The 22485-nt window shown below is 53.7% G+C and overlaps 1 protein-coding gene across 1 annotated transcript in view; it reads right to left on the bottom strand.

The window, feature by feature from the left end:
• Positions 1-227: 227 nt before the first annotated feature.
• The window catches only part of LOC114486276 (plexin-A4-like), a 59011-nt gene continuing 36753 nt past the window's right edge, over positions 228-22485 (bottom strand). The window contains exons 10-14 of the mRNA XM_028489737.2: positions 21522-21712; positions 20271-20440; positions 16053-16265; positions 9332-9482; positions 228-7155 (exon numbers count right to left, since the gene is read on the bottom strand). Of these exons, the coding sequence (XP_028345538.2) occupies positions 7060-7155; positions 9332-9482; positions 16053-16265; positions 20271-20440; positions 21522-21712 (821 nt within the window). The 3' untranslated portion in view covers positions 228-7059. The remainder of the gene's footprint in view (positions 7156-9331; positions 9483-16052; positions 16266-20270; positions 20441-21521; positions 21713-22485) is intronic.

Below are 22485 nucleotides of genomic sequence, written 5' to 3'. Positions count from 1 at the left end.
AGCCTTAAGTAAAAGGATGTATCTGATATGGCTGAGTACACATATCATGTAGCTGGAGAGAGAAAGTGCTGTTTCTCTACATCATAGAGGCCACCACCGCCTACTTATGGCCCAGCCTCTCCCCCTCCCCCTCCTAGCCGGACACATAAAGAAAGACCCCAAATCCCAAACTGCATTTTTATTATTTTTTAATAAACTTTATTCTATATTACAAATAGGTTTTTTTTTGTTCTGAACTGCAAAATAGGAATGCCTTATATTTACATACACAGGTATACAATTAATTATAACAAAGGTACAGAAGCTTGCCTTTACCAAGTTACAACTGGGCTCCAATTTAAATAGCATAGGTTTCCTTTTTAAAAACTTTTTTTTTTAATCTTTTTTTTTTTTAATCTTACTTGGATACTCTTCTTTAAAAATCAAAACCAGAAGACCCTCTTCCTCTAATAGATTTCATCCACATATCTTTGAGGCTTATTGTAACACTGTTGTCTAAAGATATGTTTTGCTTTGTTCTAACAAAGGGTCAGTGTTCAAGGTGGGAGCTTTCTGGAAATAGAAGTGGGGCGGGGCTGGGAGTGGGTGACCCGAGCAGGAATGACCGCCCTACCGCCTTCAGCAGCCTGTCTCTGAGACTCAAAGGCCCCTGCCTGTTCCTTAAACCACCCATTCATCCTTTCCTGTTCCTCCTCCTCTCTCTAGTGTTTGAGACTTAACTCTGGGTCATCTGACCAGGCCAGACTCCTCTCCCCCCACCCCTCGGCTCACTGAGCCATTATCTCTTGTGGTACCCTGGAGTTGTTGGTTGCTATAGTAACTTGGCAGGACCCTGCTGAAAGAGATAGGCTGGTCTCTACAAGCTAAAGTGGGGAGGAGGGTGGCTACCTCCAATTCTTCCCTCCCACCTCAGGGCCTGGGGTTCTTGTTCCTGGTCAGTGCAGCCAGCTCATGACTAAGCCGGGACCTCTGGCCTCACGGATGCCAGGCCCAGGCAGGGAGTGATGGGGGGAAGGGTCGTCCACCCAAAAACACAAAGTCATGGTTTCCAAATGGAAACAAGATTCTTTGAGGTAAACTAGCTTTTCTTTTTAAAGAACAGAAGGCTTAACAGGCCAAAACAAGCTGACAGGAACATTGGGGAAGGAGAACACACATGGACACATACACCTTCTTAGTTGTCCACCTGTATTGCGTTCAGTAGTCCTGTTTGGTAAAGTGGTGTCTCAGTTTCTTAAGTGTTCTTTGCATTGCTCTTTAACCGTATCCTCTGTTTGGAATTCTACTCTTGTAAGGGAGCCCTTCCAAAATGTGCTTGAGTTGTAAGATCAAAGATACCAACAAAAGAAGTTCTAATTCCAGATAAAGAAACTGGTGCAAGATGAGCTGCACAGACCTATTTTCCGTGAGCATCTGCCTTCTCGGGAGAGGGGTCCCTCCACAACTAACCCCTAGCAGGGTCTCCCTGCTGTTTGGGGGAAGCTGTAGGATTCAGCGACACCAGGGGCGGCCCAGAGAGAAGTGAGAGAGGGTAGAGCGGAGGGAAGGTGGGGCTCGCCTGACCGAGGTCACCGGGCCTTCCCCACCCTGGCCCAGCAGTCCCTGCAGTACAAACAGAAATCTCTTTGTATTCATAGCGATTTGGTTTGGTTTGGTTTTGATTGAGGGCAGTCACCTGCCTACTCAAGGAATTGAATTGGGACTCGAATGAGTAGGTATTACTTTTACAACCAAAGCATCCTTTACATTTTATCGAAGCTGGATACTCCCCCTAATAATAAATAATTTTATTGGGGATCAAAGATTTGTAGTTTAAAAAAGCTCTCTCTTGAATGAACTTTTACTGCAGAGATTCCTTTCCGAGTGGGAGGCGGGGTCACTCAGTTTTCCAGAGGCTCCAGAGCGTCAGCCTCTCCCAGGAGCTGCCTCTTCGGCGTCCCCTGTGGCTGTCCCCCAGCCTCCCAGTCTGCGGGGTGAGGCGACAGGGGCAGGAGGAGCAGGGCTGGCACGCGGGGCTCCAGCCAGCCAAGGGGAGCACCAAGAACGTTAGCGGCCACGGAGGCTGCTCCCCCTGGCATGGCCACGCCTGGGGATGTCCTGGCCCATTTCTTTAACAACAGGGGGAGCCCCCCTGTCCTCCGGTCTCCGGTTTCTCCTCATCCGCTTGGAAGTCACAGATGAAGAGTTTGGTGCTCCCCCCGCCCCACCCCAGTATTTGGACTTTACATCCACGCCTGGGCTCCCTCCCTTAATCTCGCACCCTTAAAATACACGAACAAAAAATAAACAACTGCAGACCCCAAATAGCCTACCTACGGCTTAAAGACAAAGGGGAGGGCTGAGAGAGGGGAGGGGGGCTTCGTGGTCTATCCTGAGAGCTGACAGGGCAAGTGAGGGGCTGAGAGAAGGTTCTTGAGGACGTGAACTAGAAGCAAGAGGAAGGGCCAGGAAGGAGGTGGGATGTGCCCGGGGCGGGTCTGCGGGGGGGGCACAGTGGAGACTCTGGTACCTAGACGCTTTTCATTCACGGGATCCCCTCTCAGACAGCCGTGCTGCGGTTCTCATTGGCGGGGCCAGTTCCTGGAAGGGCCGTGGTCCAGGGCCAAAGCTCCTCTCCCTCCACGGCTCTCTGTTTTTGATTAACAGTAATTAGCCGTAGCCTTCGCTGCGTTAAGTATTTGACTTCGCATCCTGTGAGGCCAAAGGAAGTGCCCCTTTGTCCTAAGAGCTGAGACAGATGGCGTAAGGAACTTTCCCTTTTAGGTGAGAGCGAGGGGTTGTTTGGGGCTCTGGAAACATCAGCAGGACTTGCCTTGTGGAATGGAGGTCATTTGGGAAATCACTGCTGTGGCTCCTCTGATGGGGGGCCCACCGGCCCTGGCTGGACCAGGGAGCCCCGAGCGCTCGCGGGCGAGGCAGCTTTGGAGGGCTTGGACGGGGCTAGGGCGGTCCCAGGGGGCTGGACTGAGGGCGGAGCTGTCCACCGGGGGCTGAGCAGCTCCTGAACTTAGTGGCTATGCGTGCGAGGCTACGAGTGCGGGAGGTGGGGAGGGGGCACTCCGTTCTGCTGGGGTGGGGCACACTCAGGAGCCAGGCATGCAAAGGGGACAAGAGCACGCGGGCCTGGGGTGAGGGGAAGGGGGTGTGGCGCTGGGATAGTGCATGGACACTGATCCCAGCCTGGGAGGAGAGCTGGGCCTGCAGGGCCAAGACCAGAGGCCTCGCTCCTGCCGCTGCTTGGCACAGTCCAGGACAGTCTGCCTCAAATGTCGGCACTTGTTTAAACTGAGTTCTCTCTTTCTAGCATCTCTGGCCTCACTGGCCCACAGGCTCACGAGAGGGAGGCTCTAGGGCTGTGGGTGTGCACATCACGGTTGGCCTGTGGGACGCTCAGGTTATCCTGGGTCCCTGACTTCCAAACCACCTTGAAAGCAGAAGGCAAGAAAAAAATGTTTTCCTGAGGAAGTAACCGACACAATAGCCGACTTCACGTAAAGGTACTATTTGCAGTTAACCAAGAAATGTCAGGGTCTCTCCTTCCAAGGAAGGCCAGAGAATGGCAAAGCCCAGACCTGGGGGAGACTTGTGCTCCCGGGAGAGATGACCAGCCTGCAGTTAACTTGCCCAGCCTCTCTCTCCCATTCTTTTAGATTCAGGACCTCGGAAAAGTTCTCCCTCCCCCTCGCCACTCCCGGCGCCATCCCATCTCACTTCAACATTCAGACTCCTTACCTCACCCAGGTCAGTTATTTCGACTTTGTGATCTCCTGGTACCATTTTGGACCCTGGTGGTTTCAAGGAGTTGAAAGAGTGAAAGAGATGGTATGAAAGGGAGGTGAGGAAACATGGCCTTTTCTCCCCTGCTCTCTGCCCACAACTCAAGGAGTCAGATAAAGGTCCCACCTTAAACAGAACTGTGACCCTGAACATTAACTGTGACACGGGGCGGGGCCTTGAAGAGACTTCCCTTCCAGAGGACCCAGTCTGCCCAAGTCCCTTCTGTGGCACATACTGGCCAGCATGGGGTCTCTGGCCTGCCAGGAGGAGGTTGGGCGTTCCAAGCGGAGGTGTGGAAAGAAGATCTGGGGGAAGGAGAGGCTTTTTGACAACGCTGCCTTGTCTTTACTTTGAAACGTATCACGCGTGCGCCAAGAATCCAAACAAAAGAAATGGAAAACAAACAGCAAAAGGAAAGAGAGCTCTTACGCGGAAGATGGGTTGTGACGCTGCGAAATTCGATCCTATTTTCTCCATCCCCCCAGCAGGCCACAGAGACTTTGGGTAAACAAAGCGCCAGAAACAACCCACCCCACCAATTAAAATAAAACCTGCCCCAAACCCCTCCCCCAGGAGAGATGAGGAGGGCGTGGAAACTTGTCCATCCTCCTCCCCTCTTTCTTCCTGACATTCCTCCGAGGTGACTGAAGTTTCTCTTACAACAAACACATGGGGAAAAAAATTTGTACCGACAACGAAACAATAGTGATAATCCGGTAAAAAAAGAAAAGCTTCAGCAGAACCATGATAACAGTCTTTTTTCTACTTGTTCATTTTTTTTCTCTAACTGTGCAAAACTTAAAAAATAAATCAAAACTCACTCATACACACATACTTAAACTCACAGCTTCCATTCAGCACATCTGTGTTAAACATGTTTGTGTCTTTCTTCTCCCCAACCCCTTCACATGTGCAAAAATATTTTAGCGGCCCAGGTGCCTCCTCAGCCCTCCTCCCGCATGCTTCCTTCCTGGCCTGCCAGGGCTTGTGGCTTCTGGGGAGGAAATCAAATGATCAAGGGTAGAAATTCCATGCTTCTTCACCTGGCACTTCATTTGCCAAAACCTTTGGTTATGCTTTTCCCCCTTGACATGCATATTTTCTCATTCTCCTCTTCCCGTTGGTTAGGTTACTTGTATTTTGCCCATCATTTGTCCCGCTCGACGCCACGTCACGCCCTGCTCTGCGTCACCACCGCCCGGCCTCCAGTCCTGTCCAGGATCCCCTTGGCCAGTGACCACCCTGATTTCCTGTGGAGAGGTGACCTCACCCCTCTGCACTCAGCACAGAAAACAAGTGTTGAAATGTCCCAAAGTTGCAGAATGAATGGTGAGCAAGGGCAGAGAAGGGAGATGCTTCAAATCCCCCTGATAGGACAAGAAAGCTTTCTGAGCTCACACACACACACACACACACACACACACACACACGTGTGCACATGAGGTCACACACACACACGTACTCATATCCAAAGGGGCTAGCATTCTTTAAGCACAGGGTGCTCCACAGATGTTGCTGGAAATGGTGTGGTTCCTTCCTCTTTCCACGTGGGGCCCCTGTGGGGTGGATGGCAGGGGAGGATGTCTGATGCTCGGGGAGTGAAGGTGGGACTGTGGAACCTTGTCCCCAACCCCACCTGAGATGGTGCCGCTGCCTGCCTCCCAGAGTGGTGTACAACTCCACACCGGGGCTGCCAGGCGAGTCTATGGCGGAGACTGGACCGCAGATGGAGATGGTGTCTAAGGTCCCTTCAAGGTTATAGGTTTCCAAGATCCTCCGTCAGACCGTCTCTCACTATAGCCCCTGCTCACCTAGGACACGTGTCTGAGCACACATTAGTCTGGCTGGCTAAAATGATGTATCTGTGGATGGAAGGAAAGATGGAGGAACAGATGCCAGAGCCAAGGTCAGTTGTACGTCCCTCCTCGCTTTTCCGGCCAGGCCCTTCCTCTTGATTCTTCGGTCCTTCCCAAACACGACAAACCCGGGACTGAGTTGGGCTGGCATTTTGGCTTGTCTCTGCGAGGCTGGGCTTGAGTGTGTTTCTTTCCATGATGACTGCCGAAGAGCTGAGGGAGGAGAGCGATGAAAGAGACAGCCGCGATGCTGATGAAATAATTCCCAAGGAGGTCTGAACAGTCCAGAGACAAAGTCATCTGCATCTGCGACGGCACCAGATTCTGCGGGGAGCCGGGGGCGAGGCTGTCTGCCCCAACTTTCTACAGAGTTCTCAGGAAGGATGGTGGGGATGGAGCCACGGAGACAGCTGGAGGTAGAATCTCCCAGATGCACTCGGCATTTCACCTCGACCCCTGATGAGGATGGAGGTGTGTCCTCTAGACGGCACTCGGGGATCTGCAAGGGATCAGACCCACGACTACGGTCGTGATTCGTTAGCATGTGGCGGCAAATGGAAAACAACGAATTCTGCTTCTAGGGTAGATGCGGCCCTCTTCTTTTCTCCCTCTACGTGTTACGTTTCTGCCGCTGTGAGCCAGACTGGGGGGTTGGGAGGATCTCCACAGTGGGCTGTAACTGCTATTCTTTCTCCTGTCTGGTTTTCCACAGGCCAGGAGGAGACTGGGCAGGCAGGGCCCTGTGGGCACTCGGAAAGGCTCCAAGAAGATTGAAAGGGAACAAAAAGGCCTCTGGATGCCGACCCAACGAGTGGGAGACAGCCTGCGAGGCACCCCACGACGCCTCACGCTCCCCACGCCAGCCACACGCAGGAGGTGCAGCCTTTCTTCTCACGGTTGCAGAGGGACCACGCCGCTGACAGAGCCCCTGGAGGTGGAAACCTGGGCCAGGAGACGTCTTCCCAGTGAAGATAATACAGAGCTCACCGCCTCGTCCGCAGGCCAACGTTCGGCTCAACGCGGGGCTCTCAAAACGTGGAAGGTGAAGTAGCAGCACAGAAACATCCTGCATCCGTGGCTCCCCATCCATACTCGGGCCCTGCTGCTTATGCGTGAGGTCAGCGGGGAAGAGGGCCCCCTCTGATGCCTTCTGGTCAGGTCCCTCATGGGGGGGGCGCAGGCGGGCCATCCTGGACTGAGGGTCGGTGGCTTGGCTCAATCATGTTGGTAGAGCAACTGGAAGAGGGGATCCAGGAAGGAGAGAGACAGAAACAGGCAGAGAGACAGAGAGAGAGAGAGGGAGACAGCGCTGCTCAGGGGATGCTGCTGACGCCAGTCGGAACTTGCACTTGGTAAAGATGACAATCTAGACTGAGGCACGGCTTGGTGTGTCCCTCCCTCCAGGGGCTGCCTGGAAGGACGGTTCTCAGCTGTCTAAGCTCATGAGGGTCATGACTTGTTCTAGTTTGTAGGCCAGTTTCTGCTTTCCACACTGGTCATCGTGGTCCAGAGGTCCAAGGATCTGTTGAAGAGCCAAGAACGGGGCGGTCACTCGTTTGCGTGTGTGTGTCTGTGTTCTTGGGGTACACACAGACAGGGGACGTGGTCGGGGGTTTGGGAGGATGTGTGCAGGTGAAGCGGCCCACGCGAGGCGGCTGGGGAGGCAGGCGGCCTGGGTGACGGGCCGGGGAGGTGCGGGGCGGCGCTCGGGCATAGGGAGCAAACGTGTGGGCACCCAGGTGTCAGCGAGCGCAGGATGCCAGCGCACGCACCAGCATGTCTGAATACACGTGTGCATTTCCCTGCCCACGGGAGACAGCTGAGAGAGGGCAGAAGACACCCGCGCCAGGCTGCTGCAGTTACCTACAGGTTAGACAGCAAACAGGTCCATGCCCAGCGGGAAGTACCGTGCTCAGTGTCTCGGGGTGACTATTATTTCACGATATCAAGACATTCCACCCCCCTCACCGCCCCCGTGAAAAAGGAACGTCTTCCTCGTCCGCAACCCAAGGCCTGAAATTCCACATTTAGAAAGTTATTTGGCTCCCCTTTGCCTGTTAAGAAACCAGGACCCCTCGAAGACTTACGTCTTAAGCTTTACTGGTCATTGGCACCTAACGGACAATGTCTACACAGCCTTTGCTGAGATTACATGGGTGGCAGAGGACGATGGCACGGAGCATTAGTGGACACGTGAAGGAATACGTATTAGAATCTGGCTCAGACTCAGGAGCTGTAGGATTGAACAATGGCTCCACCAGTTTCTGGCCGGGTGATGGGGGGCAAAACATGTAACCTCTCTGAGCCCTCATTTCCTCATCTGTACGATGAGATGGGACGTGTGACTCCCTCTCGGGCTGCTCCAGGAGAGGGGATAAAGTCACGTAACATATGTGAGCGCCCATCACACAATGCTGGCTCCAGCACGGGCATGTGACGACAGGGGTGCTCTCTACGGGTCCTGGGGTCTGAGGGAGCAGGGAGGGGAGGGGCAGGAGGGAAGAGGAGGCTGCAGGCTTGAGGGGAGGGTCCCAGAGCCTTAGACTTCCTGGCCCAGTTAATAAATTTTTAATTGGGGAGACCAAGCGAGTTGCCAACTTCTTAGCTGGCCAAGAACCACCAGTGACTGGCCCCAACATTTCATAAAGATGGGACATTTTAATACTAACCATAGACGAGTGAACTTGCAGACTAAGGGACAGTCCTTTCCAAGATGAGACAGTGGCACTCATACATTGGCCTACTCTACGTCCTCCTCACTTATCACGCGGCCACAGACAGGTGGAAACTGCCCTGGACTAGCACTGGCCCGTAGGCTGTCCTTGGGGTCCCTCCCCTAAAGGACCCACTGCTGACTTTCCCTGCACTTGAGGTTCACAGCATTATGCTGCTCGTGGCCCGTGGACACCAGGCCCTGGGCCCTGCTGGGGCTCCTTGCTTAATCCAGAGTTCCTAGACCTTCCCTCGGGAAAGAGGCTGGGAGGAAGTAGAGAACCCGGGGCCCTGGCTTCAGCTCCTGTTACTACCTTCCACTCTCAAGGCAGCTGTGCTGCTGCTTGGACATGGGGAGCCTGGATTCTGACCCTACCTGGTCTATACCGGTATGACCAAGAAAACGATAGGCACCTCTGTGCTGGCCAGAAAGCAGGCAGTGTCTGCAGGGGCAATGACCCCAGATGAAGTTTCCTAACTAGGGAATGCAGCAACTAAAAATAGACTCCATTCTGCTCTGGTCTGTATCTATTCTGTTCTGATTCTCTCCTACCCTATCATCTTGTTTTCTATTCTATTACTTTATCCTGTCCTATCCTATCCTATCCTATTCTATTCCTCATGACCTGCCCATGGAAGTGGGGAACTGCTTGCTTAAAGAGAATTAGATCAGAGAGAGAAAGGGAAAAAATAAAGGAGAGGGAATAGCAGGGAAGAAAAAATAAAGAGAAAAAAACAAAAGAGATACTTGATCTATATATCTGAAAAGAATAGGGATTAATGTAGAACTGATAGACTGGTATGTTTCTAGCATCCCTGTCTTTAGAGCACAGCCCCCAAGTCCTGGGTGGTAGAGTTCCCCCAGCAGATGTGGGGGAGGGGCGTGTCTGGCGTGGTGCTCTTGGGCGCAGAGGCTGCTCCGGGCAGGGGTTTCTGGGTCTCTGCCCCAGTCCTTCCCAGCGGGCCCCGAGCAGGGCAGGGCTCACCTCCTCGCTGTACTTGCCCACGTAGGAGAAGATCTCGGAGAGCGCGCTCATGGTGTTGAACTCATTCATGTGCATCCGGGACTGCTCAGCCAGGTACGCATTCATGTCCTGGTCACTGATGGCCGGCATCTTCCCGATGTCTGAGTAATACCTGCCAAGGCATGGGAGTGAGGAACCGTGCGTGCGGGCCAGAGGAGAGGTGGAAACTCCCAGCGCCGGGTCTGGGGCCAGCGGATTCGGAGGGTGACCCAGACACTCAGCGGGTGGGCAGGGTGGGGACAGGAGAAAGGAGTGACTCTCGCCCGCTACTGGCTTTGCTCCCGGCCCCCGGGAGAGTGGTCCAGTCTGCCTCGTGTGTCCTTCTAACTCCGCCTCCCACAGACGCAAGACATCCCCTCCATGGGGCCTGAAGGCTCTTCTAGGCAGTTGCCCTGCCCTGATGTCCTCCCCTCTCTGAGGTCAGCCAGGAGAAGGGTGGGGCTGGGGGCCGCTTGCAGGGAGAGGCTGGCAGAAGGCAATCAGTCACTGTCACTTGCAGCTGTGCACTCCTGTCAACTGGTTAATTAGATGCCAACATTTACATTTTCAATTTCTGCAGTTTGACATTTTATGCAGCAACCCCCAACTCTCCCACCAGAGGGGAGTTGTGTCGTTTTCCTAATGAGGAACTGAAGGGCCCTGGTGCCCCCCAAGACAGGTGCTTTCGGCTGTGGGCTACGTGAAAGAGACCAGGCACCTGCAAAGGTGGGGGAGCATCAGGGCTGTGGGGCAGCACCCCCAGGAGTCCTTGTGGTGTCCCAGCTCAGCCCACGCTGAATGCCCGCGGCTTCACTGCTGGGGCGAGTGAGCCTGAGAGCTTAGAACACGGGAGGGGCGCGCGGACTAGGGTGAGGCAGCTGGGGAACAAAGTTTTCGGAGAGTCACTCACTCTCACCTGGGAAAGCGCAGGTGACAATGACAGGCCTTGGGTTCCCAGAACGCAAGGCTTGATCAGGTGAGTGGAGGGCGTATTCTCAGAGGTTCTGGTTCACTCTCACCCTGGACCTCAGCCCTGCATCTCTCCCTCTGCATCCCTTACCATGCTGACCATGAATCTCTCAGTCCTGTCCCCAGCTTCACCTCTGCCCCTCGGTGCCCAGGAGTTGGGTGACAGGCTGTCAGAGGTGGCACTCGTGTGCTACTCCAGCATCATGCTCAAGGGCCTGTGTGAACGACAGGTCAGTTTGCGCCAGAGCATCCCCAGGCCGGCAAGGATTGGCAAGGGGTGGCCACCCTACTTGAGCCACAGCCCTGCACGGAGGCCGTCCTGCCTCCGGCTCATTTGGACTTCCTTTCTTCGCAACCTTATTTCAGTGTGGGGTCCTCTCTTCCCTCGCCCTCCCTCATCTCCAGAGCCCTTGGGCCCCTCAGCTCCTTGTCCTGTTTCATTTTGGTTCCTCTGTTCCATCCCAGAAGAGCCCACTCTCTTCCAGGCCTGAATCCCACCCCAAAACATCTTTAGGGGCCCCAGGGTTCCAGGTAATGACATCCCAGGTACTAAAGTTCCAGTGAGAGGCTCGATGCATTGCCTCTATTTCTGGAAGGCAATAAATGCAGTGTTCCCTTTGATAGCAGAGAACCAGGGCATCAGTGGTGGCCCCAGCCTCGCGACTCCCAAGGAGATTTGTGCCATCGTCCCCTCGCGACTCCATGCCTAGTGAGCAAATACCATTTGTCCGGTAAAGGGTCACGTCCACAGGTCGTATGGGGGGAGGAAATAGGAACAAACGACCCTCTCACTTCTGTCTCGTGGCCAGCAGCCAGACGCAGCTCTGGCAACATGGCTGGGCCCAGAGTTTCCTCCAGACAGTTAACCCTGTCACCATGGACAGTCAGACCTACTGACAGCAAGGAAAACCCCAGGCTCCCCCTGAGGGGACGTGATCGTCATCGGAAGCAAAGACTCCTGCCCTTCCCGTTACCCGCTCGTGAAACCTTACAGGTAGGTGGACGGCTCTGTCAGCCTTTCTGCAAATAGCATGAGGCCTCCTACTGCGACCTTTATGGTTGTGAGGGGCCTCAGAGCCCAGGTTAGGGACCACTGTCTTCATGGGAAACAGCAGTCGCCTGGCACTCTGTCCCTTCGCAATGGCCTGCCTTTACCACACTAAAAGCCCAGTCCTTTGCTCCAAAGAGGATATACAGAAAATGAGTCTGTGTGAGAAAGAGAGGGAGAGAGCGTGAGGTGGGGTTGAGAGGGGAGTGTGGGAGGGCAGGGGTCTAACTCCTCACCTGCAGCCATGGGGGCAGGCGGCCTGGACGTGCTCTGCGTGATTCCGGCTCATAGTGAGGTCAGGTCTGCACGGGGCAACCCGCCCCTCCTCTGCTGCCTGTGTGCAGAGGGCGCTGGATGGGACCAGTGCACGTCGGTGCCACACACAAGCCTACGAGTGGGTCGACCGCACGTCCTCATCTTCAGCAAGTTCTAAATGGTTGAGCTGAGTGGCTTGGGGCAGTCTGATGTCCTAGAGGAGTGTGGGGCTTGAGGTCTGCTGACACTGGGCCCATCCTCACCCCAAGCCCTGCCTGGTCTCTGCTGCCCTTGCCTCGACCTCTCCCTGCTCCTCTCCAGGGCTCTGCCCAACCCCACTCCCTGGCCAGCACCCCTTGAGCCTGACAGTGGCCCTGCTCTGGCATCTCTGCACTGTGGGCACAACTGCTTTCTCTTGAGCGCCTGCTGTGCTGGGGCTTTGCGCTGGGCTCTGCCACTGAGCAGCCTTATTGATTGTGAAGAATGCAATTATGTCCCATTAATGAACTTCACACAAGTGCTCTTATCAGCTAGCTGTGCAGTGAGGAAGGGGTAGGTCAGCCTGGGCTCCTGTGCTTGAACTTGCTCCCATGGGATGTCCTCCTGCAGGCGAGTCCTTCTCCAGAAGGGAACCAGGTGGGATGCCAGCCCCATTGTGGTCCTGATACTGGTCCTCAGGAGCTGCTACAAAGGGCAGGGCCCCAGAGAGCTGGATTCTCTGCTGTTGACCAGTCTGCAGTGTTTTACATTCATGTGCTTCTGTGAGATGCACCCAGTGTGTGATGGTGGGCACCCCATCTCTGCCTTTAGGATGGCCCCAGTGATTGAGAAGGTGGTCTCCAATGCCCTGGACTCTTAGAGAAGAACAAAGTATCCTCATCCCTTCAAACACCTCAAGGATGAAGGTGCAGACGTGAAAGACATTTAGAGCCCAAGGCTCTGATGTATAGATACTTACTTTTCAAGCTCCTGCATAAAAGTCTTTTCCTCTGTGTTCATTCACTGACCTCCCCAGGCCCAGCAGGATCAGGACGTTGCTCCCTGAGCCCCCACTGGTACTACTCATGGGGCTTGCTGAGGGCCTGCGTGTCCTCCTTGACCATGGTGAGGACCACAAGGGAAGAATCAAGTCTAATGCATCCCGAGCGTCCAGTGCACCCACGATGGACGCCGTAAACATCTGACCCATGGATGAATGAGTAAGTTAATGAGATGTCCATACTTCACCTCCAGTATTGCTCCCAGGGTGAACTGTCACAAGTTTTATATTTTGAATGGATGGCTTGTTTAGGAGGCATTTTTAAACATTTAAGATTCTTAGCCGTTTTCATGTGTGGCACAGGTGAGAGATGGCATCCCAGCGAGTGGCATGCCCCGGTCCAATTCCCAGGGGCCCAACTGTGGCTCCATTCCCTTCACTCCTATGTGGAAAACCTGTGCCTGCAGGTGAGGGAGGCTACCGTGGCCACGGGGTTAATTCCAATTTAAAATGAGAGGCAGTCACTCTAACATGAAACTGTTACTGCTGTTGACAGTGAAACAGAAATTACTGCTGATCGTGACACATCAGTTTGGTGACAACACTGTTGAGTTCTGCTCTCTAAGATGAGGGTAGCAGTTGGTTGCTACTGGGGAACCAAGAGATTCTTCTCCCTTTCACTAGACGTGGCCGTAAGCAAAACCCCTAATACTTGGAGTGGAGGCAGCAAAGACTGGGAGTCTGCAGTGAGGCCACCAACCACGAGCATGCAAGTTATCTGGAGGCAGGAATGGGATGGAGGATGGATGAGAGGAGAAGCAGAAGGTTGGGAGGGGTGTGGGATGGGAGGGATGTGGGGGGATGGGAGGGACGTGGGGGGATGGGAGGGACGTGGGGGATGGGTAGATGAAGAACTTCTAGGAGGTAAAGCCTGCTTAGGTATGACGGAGTGAGTTGGGCTGCTCAACCAACAGAGTTAGTGAGGACTCCTGAAGCCGTATGCTTCCCACCCCCCTATAGAGAGGGCCACCAGAATAAACCCTGTTTCTCAGCTGTGAGGACAGCAGGCCCTCCCCAGATGTGTGCAGGGCACGCTCTACAGCACTGAGGCAGTGAGCCTGGGCCCTGTGTGCGCCGTCTGCACACTCACAGCAACCGAACATCGAAATCGGAAGTGGGCAAGCCCTGGCCACAAGAAAAGGGCCTTCTACCATCGTTCTTCTGAACTGGAGGCTGCCAGTGCCCTCGGCAGGCCAAGGTGTGCGATCAGGCTGGCTGTGGGTCCTGAGCAAGCTCTGTGCTGCTGGACTTCATTTCCCAGCAGCCAGACAAGCTCAGAGGCCAGCCTCCTCGGGAAGGGAGACTGGAACTGATCCATTCATCACCGAGGGAAGAAGCACTCTAGGCTTCATCTCCAGACCTATCTGTGCTATTTCCCAACCCCTCTGTCTTTGTACCCTCATCCCAGAAGGCGAGGAGAAATGATTTGGGACCCCAAGCAAGTGAGAGATGACTTTGCTGAGAGTGCCTTTGGTTGTTAAGAAATGGGCGGGATAAGAAATGGAGACCATCAAGGCACTCCTAAAAATAACCAAATGGACTGGGGTTACTTGTGACCTATAGCAGCTGCGTGGCACGAATCTCATTTAGCACCAAGTGAAAGGGAGACCATTCGCCCGGCACGTGCATTATTCTCACCTCTGACTAACCGGGCCATTCTGGGGAAGTATCCTCTACACAGATGTTTCATAAATGCTCCCAGCCCTTCACATCCCTGCTTTCTCCCTCCCTGCCCGAGGTCCCATTGCAGTGACATTGCACCAGGACAGGGATAACCAGAGCCCAGCTGCTGCCTCTTTCTTCTCTCTCTTTGCTGAAGAGCCAGCTGACCACACAGGACAGCTCGCTCCTCCTGGCAGCTCTGTTGTCAGAAGAATGAGCCACTGTCGACGCAGGGGGAGGTAAGAGCCTCTTTGGTGACTCAGACATAATCAGATACGAGGACAAAAGAGTGAGCTGTCTCTCTATGACAGCCAAGGCTGGAAGCCCACCACATGCACCAGCAGGAAGGGGTGGGGGAGATATCAAAGAACAGAGGGAGAGGGAAAACAAAATGCAATTCTTCCAGCAGCACTATGTTACTGGGGTGGCCAGGATCCCACCCTGCTCTCAGTTATTCCCTCTGTAAAATGGAAGGCAATTTTCAACTATTAAAGATGGAGACTGTCTCTCTGCCATGGGTGAAACAATATTGTTCATTTTGTCTCAGTCACTGAGTCAAGAACAATTTCTGGCCTCTGACTCTTCAAAAAAGCACCAAATCTGAGTTTCCATCCAGGTTTCCTATCTTTAAGCTACTTAGAAGAAAGATAGAGGGACTCTAAAATCAAGACCGCCATGTAGAGGTGTGCAAGTTGTTCACTGCACAAAGGTGCTTGGTTGAGAGGGTGAGCTAGGACTGACAGCTAGCCTGTCGCTCAACAAACGATGCATCCTGGCATGGGGCCACATCGTCTGGTAGGAAGGGGCACCTGCCTTAATTCACGCAGACCCCATATGGGTTGGCAAAAGCCCTGTCTAAAAGTATCATAAATCGTAGAAAAGAGATTTGGGAGTCAGCTGAATTTGGGGATCTACTTTTCTCTTGGCCACTTAAGTCATCCTGGACTGATTACTCAACCATTCTGTATGTCTAGTTCTTCACCTTCATGGGCACAAAATGAGGTTATAAAGCCTGTCCTCTTATATTCCGGAGCTACTGTGATGAATAAATAAATAGACTTTCGGCTGGTTGTTTAGCTCAGGTGCTTGGCATATGGAGCTGATACAGCCCAGACAAACCATGAATGTTCTTTACCGTGAGTTAGCTTTGTACCGAGAGGAGCCCAGCTCCGCAGCGTACAGGTGGCCCTCCCATCACAGGTGCACGGCTGAGACTGGATTCGATTAGGGCCACCATGGCTGGGAAGGCACCGTAAGGGCCCGGGCATCAAGAGTTCATCGTGTTGAGAGTCAGGGGACTGGGACTGTGACAAGGACGTCCCCACAGGACACTGGGAGAACTGCCAGATGGACGGGGCAGATGGGGACATGCCTCCAGCCTGTCTGTGGCAGGATGTTATTCGGTCCCTTAGAGTCTTTCTGGGTTTTTTTCGTTTTTTAGTGGGCATCATAGCAGGGAACTCTGTTTCCTTCCTGGGCCTAGAAAGAGCTGGGCCCTCCGTGCAGGGGAGCAGAGCACAGTGGCAACTTCTAGCCACGTCCCATCCTTGTTTCGGCTGACAGTACTGGGTCCGCGGGCTGTGGGTGTCACCACTGCAGGCTGGGGCTTCGTGCAGGGCCAGTCTGCAAGCCCTGCCCACTGCGGAGGGGAAGGAAGGGGTCCCACATCCACCAAGGAAGTTGCCTGCTGCGGCCCGGGGCCTACCTGGGTTCCCCGGCCCAGCACTCACCTCTCCACCCAGTTCTTGTAGCTAGGGATGTCCTTGGCGTAGAGCAGCTTGTTGGAGGGCGAGTCCTTGCCCAGCCGGTGCTCCGAAGTGGAGCAGGAATCCATGAAGGTCTGGGCCACCACCGAGAGGCAGGCGTCAGTGATGCTGTTCTTGTGGATGTCAAACACAAACTGGGGGTTCTTGATCATGTTGACCCAAAACCTCAGGGGCAGGCTGTGTGGAGGGAAGAGGCAAATGGTCAAGGGAGCTGGGGGGCAGAGGGGCACTGTACATTGACCCAGAGAGTTCCCTGGGAAGCAAGGTTTCGGAGGGGCCTTCTCTATGTCATCAGTTCACTTTCAGGGGATGTGGAGATCAGCAAGGTTGAACAATCTGTTCAGAGATACAGCGTTGACAGGCACTGGAGGGCTCGATGCCCAGCCTGGACCACAGGACTCACCATCTGCCCTGAGAACGCAAGGCTTTGGGGTCCGAGGCAGCCATGACAGGTACTAGAAAATGGAATTTCTGACTCTCTCTTCCACTGTCTGCCCCCTGTGCCACAGATACAAGGCATGTCTGGTTGGCAAACCTTAAACAGCCTGGGACCTGGGCTTTGTATCTTATTCTCTGCCCTCTACTGTATGACTGGAAGAAGCCACGCCCTTCCTGCGGGGTCGTATGGGCGTAATCCTACGTGGTGAGGGCCCTGGCACTGAACAGTTCAAGTGGAGCTCACTGATTCCCATCCCCCTAAGCTGGCATGCTGAACAAACCCCACTCCCGGCCTCTCACCTGCCCCGCTGTGTTCCCTCCTTCCCCTCCCTTTCTTCCAGTTAGCACCTGCTGTATACCAGGAGCTATGCTAGCAACTGGGGGTCCAGTGTGAATAAGACCCATCCCCTGTCCTCCAGAAGTCTGCATACTCCTGGGCTCATGGGGGTGTCAGGCGTGCAATCAAGAACTTTGGGTGCTGGACCTGAAGGACGGGTGGGGTCCAGTGTGGGAGCCAGGGAGGTGTGAGCAAGTCTACCCAGAGGGGCATGATCTGGAAAGTCTTCACAGAGAGGACGACACTTAAGGGTCTCAGTTTTAGAGATGCAGAGGTGTTCCTTAGCTGGATGAAAGCTGAAGGAAGAGGAGAGGAAGGTACTGCCAAAGGGGAGTGAGCCAAACAAAGACAAAGAGGAGATGAAACTTGCAGCGCGGTCTGCTGAGCCACCTATCTGTTGCTAGAAAGGGTCCCGAGGCATCGGGCAAAACCTGCCCACCTGCCCCTTTTGACTGTACTCTGCTGGCTCTCAGATTCTGTGGCTCCCATCCAGCCTGTGGAGACGCAGGTCAGGAAATGGGTGGCACCAGCAAGGCATCACTTATTTTCCTGGATCTGCCTCCACATCCTCACCTCCCGCTATGAGCCCTGATGCTTTATTGTTGCTTGGTTGCTGTCTTCAAGGAGCCCTGATGCTTTATTGTTGCTTGGTTGCTGTCTTCAAGGTTGGTAATAACAGTTACAATGTTTGCGTGTGTTTGGCTTGCCTCTTACAAACTTAAACTCTTTTGAATTACATTATTTCAATCCAGCAAGAACAAGATTTCTCTATTTGTTGTATCTCCCAGCAGCCAGCACGTACATACAACAAATGCTAAAATACAGTAAGGCCTCATATTCAAGACTGCCAGTCAGTCAACAAGTATTTATTAAGTTCCCACGAAGTGTGCCGTGCAGGCAGCACCGAGGTCTAACAATGGTAAGTGGCACTTGTTTCATCCTGGGAAATCCAGAAGAGGAAATAAAGGGACGGAACAGAAAGTTCTGACGCTCAGGGGAATGTCAGGGTCACTGCAGCTGCCCAGGGGAGAACATGAGAGCTGGGCTCAGAGCCCCGGATGAAGGACTCCCGGCTGCCCAGCTGATGAAGTCTCCGGTCTACGTCTTCCCGTTTCCGGAAGTCCCACCTGGAAAGGGACTCTGGGAGCCCGTATTTGCTGCATGGTTGTTTCTCCCCAACATTCCCCTGCCTTCAGCCAGTTGTGCTGACAGGCAAATCAAACAGGGAAGCCACAGCAGCTCCTGCCTAATGAAATATTAGCATATTATTAACATTGGTGGCGGCACTAATCTCTGGTTGCGTGCAGGCACTCAGGCTAAATGAGCAGGAGGGTTATTTAAAAGAGAAAAGGCAGGGGAATGTGGAGGAAGGGAGTAGGGAGAGGGTGAGTTAACAACTTCGGCTAGGAATAAAGAAACAATCTCTTTTCAATCGGGGACAATTAACTCTAAGTCAGTATGCAGACTTCATAATTCCTGGACTAACTTCGTCTTGGCCAGGTGGCCACGATCAGGGTCGGGGGAGTGTGTCCTCTGGCGAGAGCACCTGAGAGCTGGGACCGCTGTCTACTGCCTGGGCTTTCCTTCACTGACACTGGAGCTTGTTACGGTAACACCTGGCACTTGGAAGAACGGGCAGGAAGGAAGGTTCTGCCCTCCCTCCAAGGACTTTATGGCATCTCATCGTTGGAGGTGCCCTTACCTTACCCAAGCGGGAGGTATGAGCTGAAAACCAATGGTTTAGATACCATTTCAGGGGGAGGTACCTGTAAAGGGCTACAAGAGCAAGGGGGGACGTTTTGGAAATACCAGCTCTCCCAGCATCTGGATAAGGTCTGGGCAGGGCATTCCTTGAATGCTGAAGGCTGCAGACATTCAACTGGGGTGGTAAGTAGGAAGACTTGGTGGCAGAGAGAAGCAGACTGGGTAGATCAGGGGCATGCCCTTGGAACAGCTCTGCAGAGGCATGCTAAAAACATGAGCAGAATGCAGTGCAATCTTACCCAGAGGCAGACACTGCGAGAGACAAGACCTGCAGGCCTTTCAGAGGAAAGAACAGCCTCTACCCAGTGTACTGCACTAGATGGGGAATCCAGAGTCTTAAGAGTCTTATTTCAGAAAGATTGCAAGAACTCCGCGATGCAAGATCTTCTCTCACCCAGAACTACTGTGGGAGCAAACCCTACTCTTCAGTTCTATGGCCCAAAGCTCTGTACCTGCCTGATTTCCCAATTTTAGTAGCGATGCACTCTGCTTCAGGTGAAAGAGAGGAGAAGCCAGAGCATCCTACATTAGCTAACGTTTCAGTGCCACAGGCTGACTTCTGCCTAAATCTAGGTTTTGGTTTGGGGCTTGGGCTGGTTGTCAGGGCACCTGGCTGAGCCCTAGTACCATGTCAGTCCTAGCAGTTGGTGGGTGCTGGGCAGCAGGCTCTTGCTGCTTTGGAAGAATGTTCTGGGGAAGAGCACCCCAGGACAGGGACCGTGTAAAACTGCTGGGAGGGGATTCGGGAACCAAAGGGACCAAATATAAGGCAGCTTTATCCCAGGTAGAACTCTCAAGTAGAGACCGTCTTGGCCCTGCATCTTCATCAATATTTACTGAGTCCCAGCTTTGTGCAAGGTTCCACCACAAGAGCTGAATACTGATGTCTGACCTTGCAGTCTCAAACTGAAACACAATGGACACACAAATGAAGGGAAAGGATGATATATGCTAAAGGAGAGAGGGGACCATGGTGAGACACCTAGAGGGTCATTTAGGACTTAGAGGATCCCCTCGTCTCAGACACAGTAGTCATGGGACGGTCCCTTCCCCAAAGGGAGTTTGGGAAGGGGGTTTGTGGAAAGGGAAGACCACTTCTTGAATGGAACGGAAACACTCCTCATTCACCTAGATGACTCTTGGATGTGCTTCAAACTCCACTTGAGTCGCTGTGAGATGCTGCCCCTCTACAATCCAGCCGCACACACGCATCCCCTATTGTCGCATGTGCCTCTCTGTCCGAACAGCTGCCCTCCTGTCTCTTACCCGTGACTGTCAGCCCACGGAGGGCAGAAGCCTCAGGGTCTAACGTAGTGTCAGGCACAGCGGAGGGACCTGGGTGTGAGAGCCATCTGGCTGCCACATCTGGCATGTTCATTTTTGCTCCTTTAGTTGGTTAAATGTTTGCTGACTGACTGACTGATAGGAAAGAAGGATGATTCGACTAGAGGGAAGGGAGAGAGGAAGTGAGCACACAAATAATCGGGGAGGAGATGGAGGCCCCGAGAGAGCGCCTGTGCAGAGTCCCTGCTGGGAAGGTGGGCCACGGCTCCTCTCCCGCTCTCCAAGGCCTGAGGCCCGCCTGAGCTCCTGGACTCCAGGCTGGCCTCTTCTGATTCATCTTCTGCTCGCCCCTCACTCACCAGTTGCTCTTCCAGGTGTGGCGGACGTGCGGGTCGTGGATGCCGTGCTTGTCTGCCTGCTCATCCAGAAAGTCAAACATGTACTTGATCGCCAGGGGCAGGGCGGAGCCACGGTGCGCCGTGCTGAAGATGGTCTCGAAGAGGTCGTCCACAAACTTCTGCAGTGTGCCCTGCGGAGGAGGGCACAAGTTCGGACACAGCTCGCCTGCCCCGTGAGCTCTGAGGCTGGGTTTTAAGATCGACTGGCCTCCCAGATGGTGGGTGGAGGGGAGGACAGCGCACAGCCACGCCTGCTTGGGTGAGATCCTGCAAGTGCATATGTGAAATCTGCACCCTCCCCCTACCCGCCTTCTGCATCTGTCTCGAGCAGCTTTACATTTCCCCGGCACGTGGAAAATAGACATAACACCGATAACTGGACCTAAGGAGGCCTTCCTCTGCCAACAACTCGGTTTGGTTTAACACCCTTTGATGGTGTTATTTTAGCACTTTTCACAAATGCTAATGAACAACTCACTCCATCAGAGCAGACAAACACAATCTGCTGGTTCTGTTTAGGCATTATTCACACCGGCTAATGCAGTTACTCATTTGCCTCTGCAGAGAGCAGAGCCAAGGCCAGTCTCAGGAGTGAGGGACTAACTGGGATAGGACTGCCTCACCTCAGAGAAATGCCACAGCTGGCAAATACCTAGCATCCCTGCTGGTGCCCCCTCTCTCATCCATTCACGCAGGCCCTGCTGAGCAGCGCCGGTCTCTTTCCCAGCACAGAGCCTCAGAATCCTTCTCAACCCAGTGCTGCAGCCAACCCCACCCATACTGGATCCGTACTGGATGTCCCCAGAACCAGGATTAGAAATGGTGCCTGGAAAGTCACTGATGGAGCCCCAGTTTCCATCATGACACCCCAGAGAAACAGTCATTCTTCCATAAGGCGTGGCAGAAGACTGAATACACGTGGTTAGTGTCTATTTGAGCAAGGACAAGAGAAGGGACGGAATCAAAACTTCTGACGGCATGCCAGCACAGATCCAGTATGGGTGGGGTTGGCTGCAGCACTGGGTTGAGAAGGATTCTGAGGCTCTGTGCTGGGAAAGAGACTGGCACTGCTCAGCAGGGCCTGCGTGAATGGATGAGAGAGGGGCCACCAGCAGGGATGCTGGGTATTTGCCAGCTGTGGCATTTCTCTGAGGTGAGGCAGCCCCATCCCATAACCCACAGGTGCCCCGCACCCTGTCTGAAGTCCCATACCTTAGTGGCCAGCAGTCGTGTCAGGTAGATTTCAGACACCATCTTGCTCCCCCGGTCACCCTCCTTCTGGTCCCCGTGCTCGTGGTTCTTCACCAGGTGCCACATCTTGACGCCACTCTCCAGGTCAGGGGTGATCATGGGTGTGCGTGAGCGGAGGCTGTCAGGGCTGCCCGTGTACCGGATCATGTTTTCTGCCAATGCAAGCACCCCACGCGGGTAAGGCCACCCAGCCTTCTGGCCCATTACTCACGACACACCTCGGCTCCAGCCAAGGCCAACTCCGATCCTTCCTGCATTTGCAGGTGCTGCCACCTTGCCTCGCTTCCGTCCATTCCTGAATCTGGGGCGCTCTCCCACCACCTCCGGGAAACTCTCTGTGGCTCCTCCACCCACTCAGATTCCCCTCCCTCCTGCACTTGCATCTCTCCAGCCCTTGTTATTCAATTTGTAAAAATATAAGCTTGTCCTTTTTTATACTTTCCTTATAAGAGCTCTCAAGTCTCAGGGTGTGCTCTGTGCAGCCAGTTAAGTACCAATGAAAGAGCAGGGAGCCTGTCTCCCCAAATGACGGTTGACCAGCTTAGTGATCGCCCTGTCACTTGTGTACCTTCATCTGCCCCTCTCGCCTGGACCAGTTCCTCCCACTTATTTGCTGAAACGTGAGGTGTGGTGAGATGAGTGTTGAGCAGGAAAAGAAGAGGCAAGCCCCACTGTGTGCGGGCACCGTTCTATGTTGTCTTCTATTTATTTTCCAGAACCATCCCGTGAAGTTGGTAGCTTCTGCAATCCCCGTTTTGCTGGTAAGAATGCACTCCAGGCTTCCAGCCCACATCCGGCGCCCTTTGCCCCACCCCGAGGAGCAGAGACCTGGGTCTGTACCTTCCCTCAACTGCTTCATAGCGTGTGACCTTTACACGTCATCTAGCCTCTGTGCATCTGAGTTATAATTTGCTAATCTGCATAA

Source organism: Physeter macrocephalus, chromosome 5, assembly GCF_002837175.3.
Source record: "Physeter macrocephalus isolate SW-GA chromosome 5, ASM283717v5, whole genome shotgun sequence".
In the NCBI taxonomy this organism is placed as follows: Eukaryota; Metazoa; Chordata; class Mammalia; order Artiodactyla; family Physeteridae; genus Physeter; species Physeter macrocephalus.
Note: the sequence above shows the minus strand (reverse complement) of the source record. Positions and strands in the feature narration are given on the sequence as shown.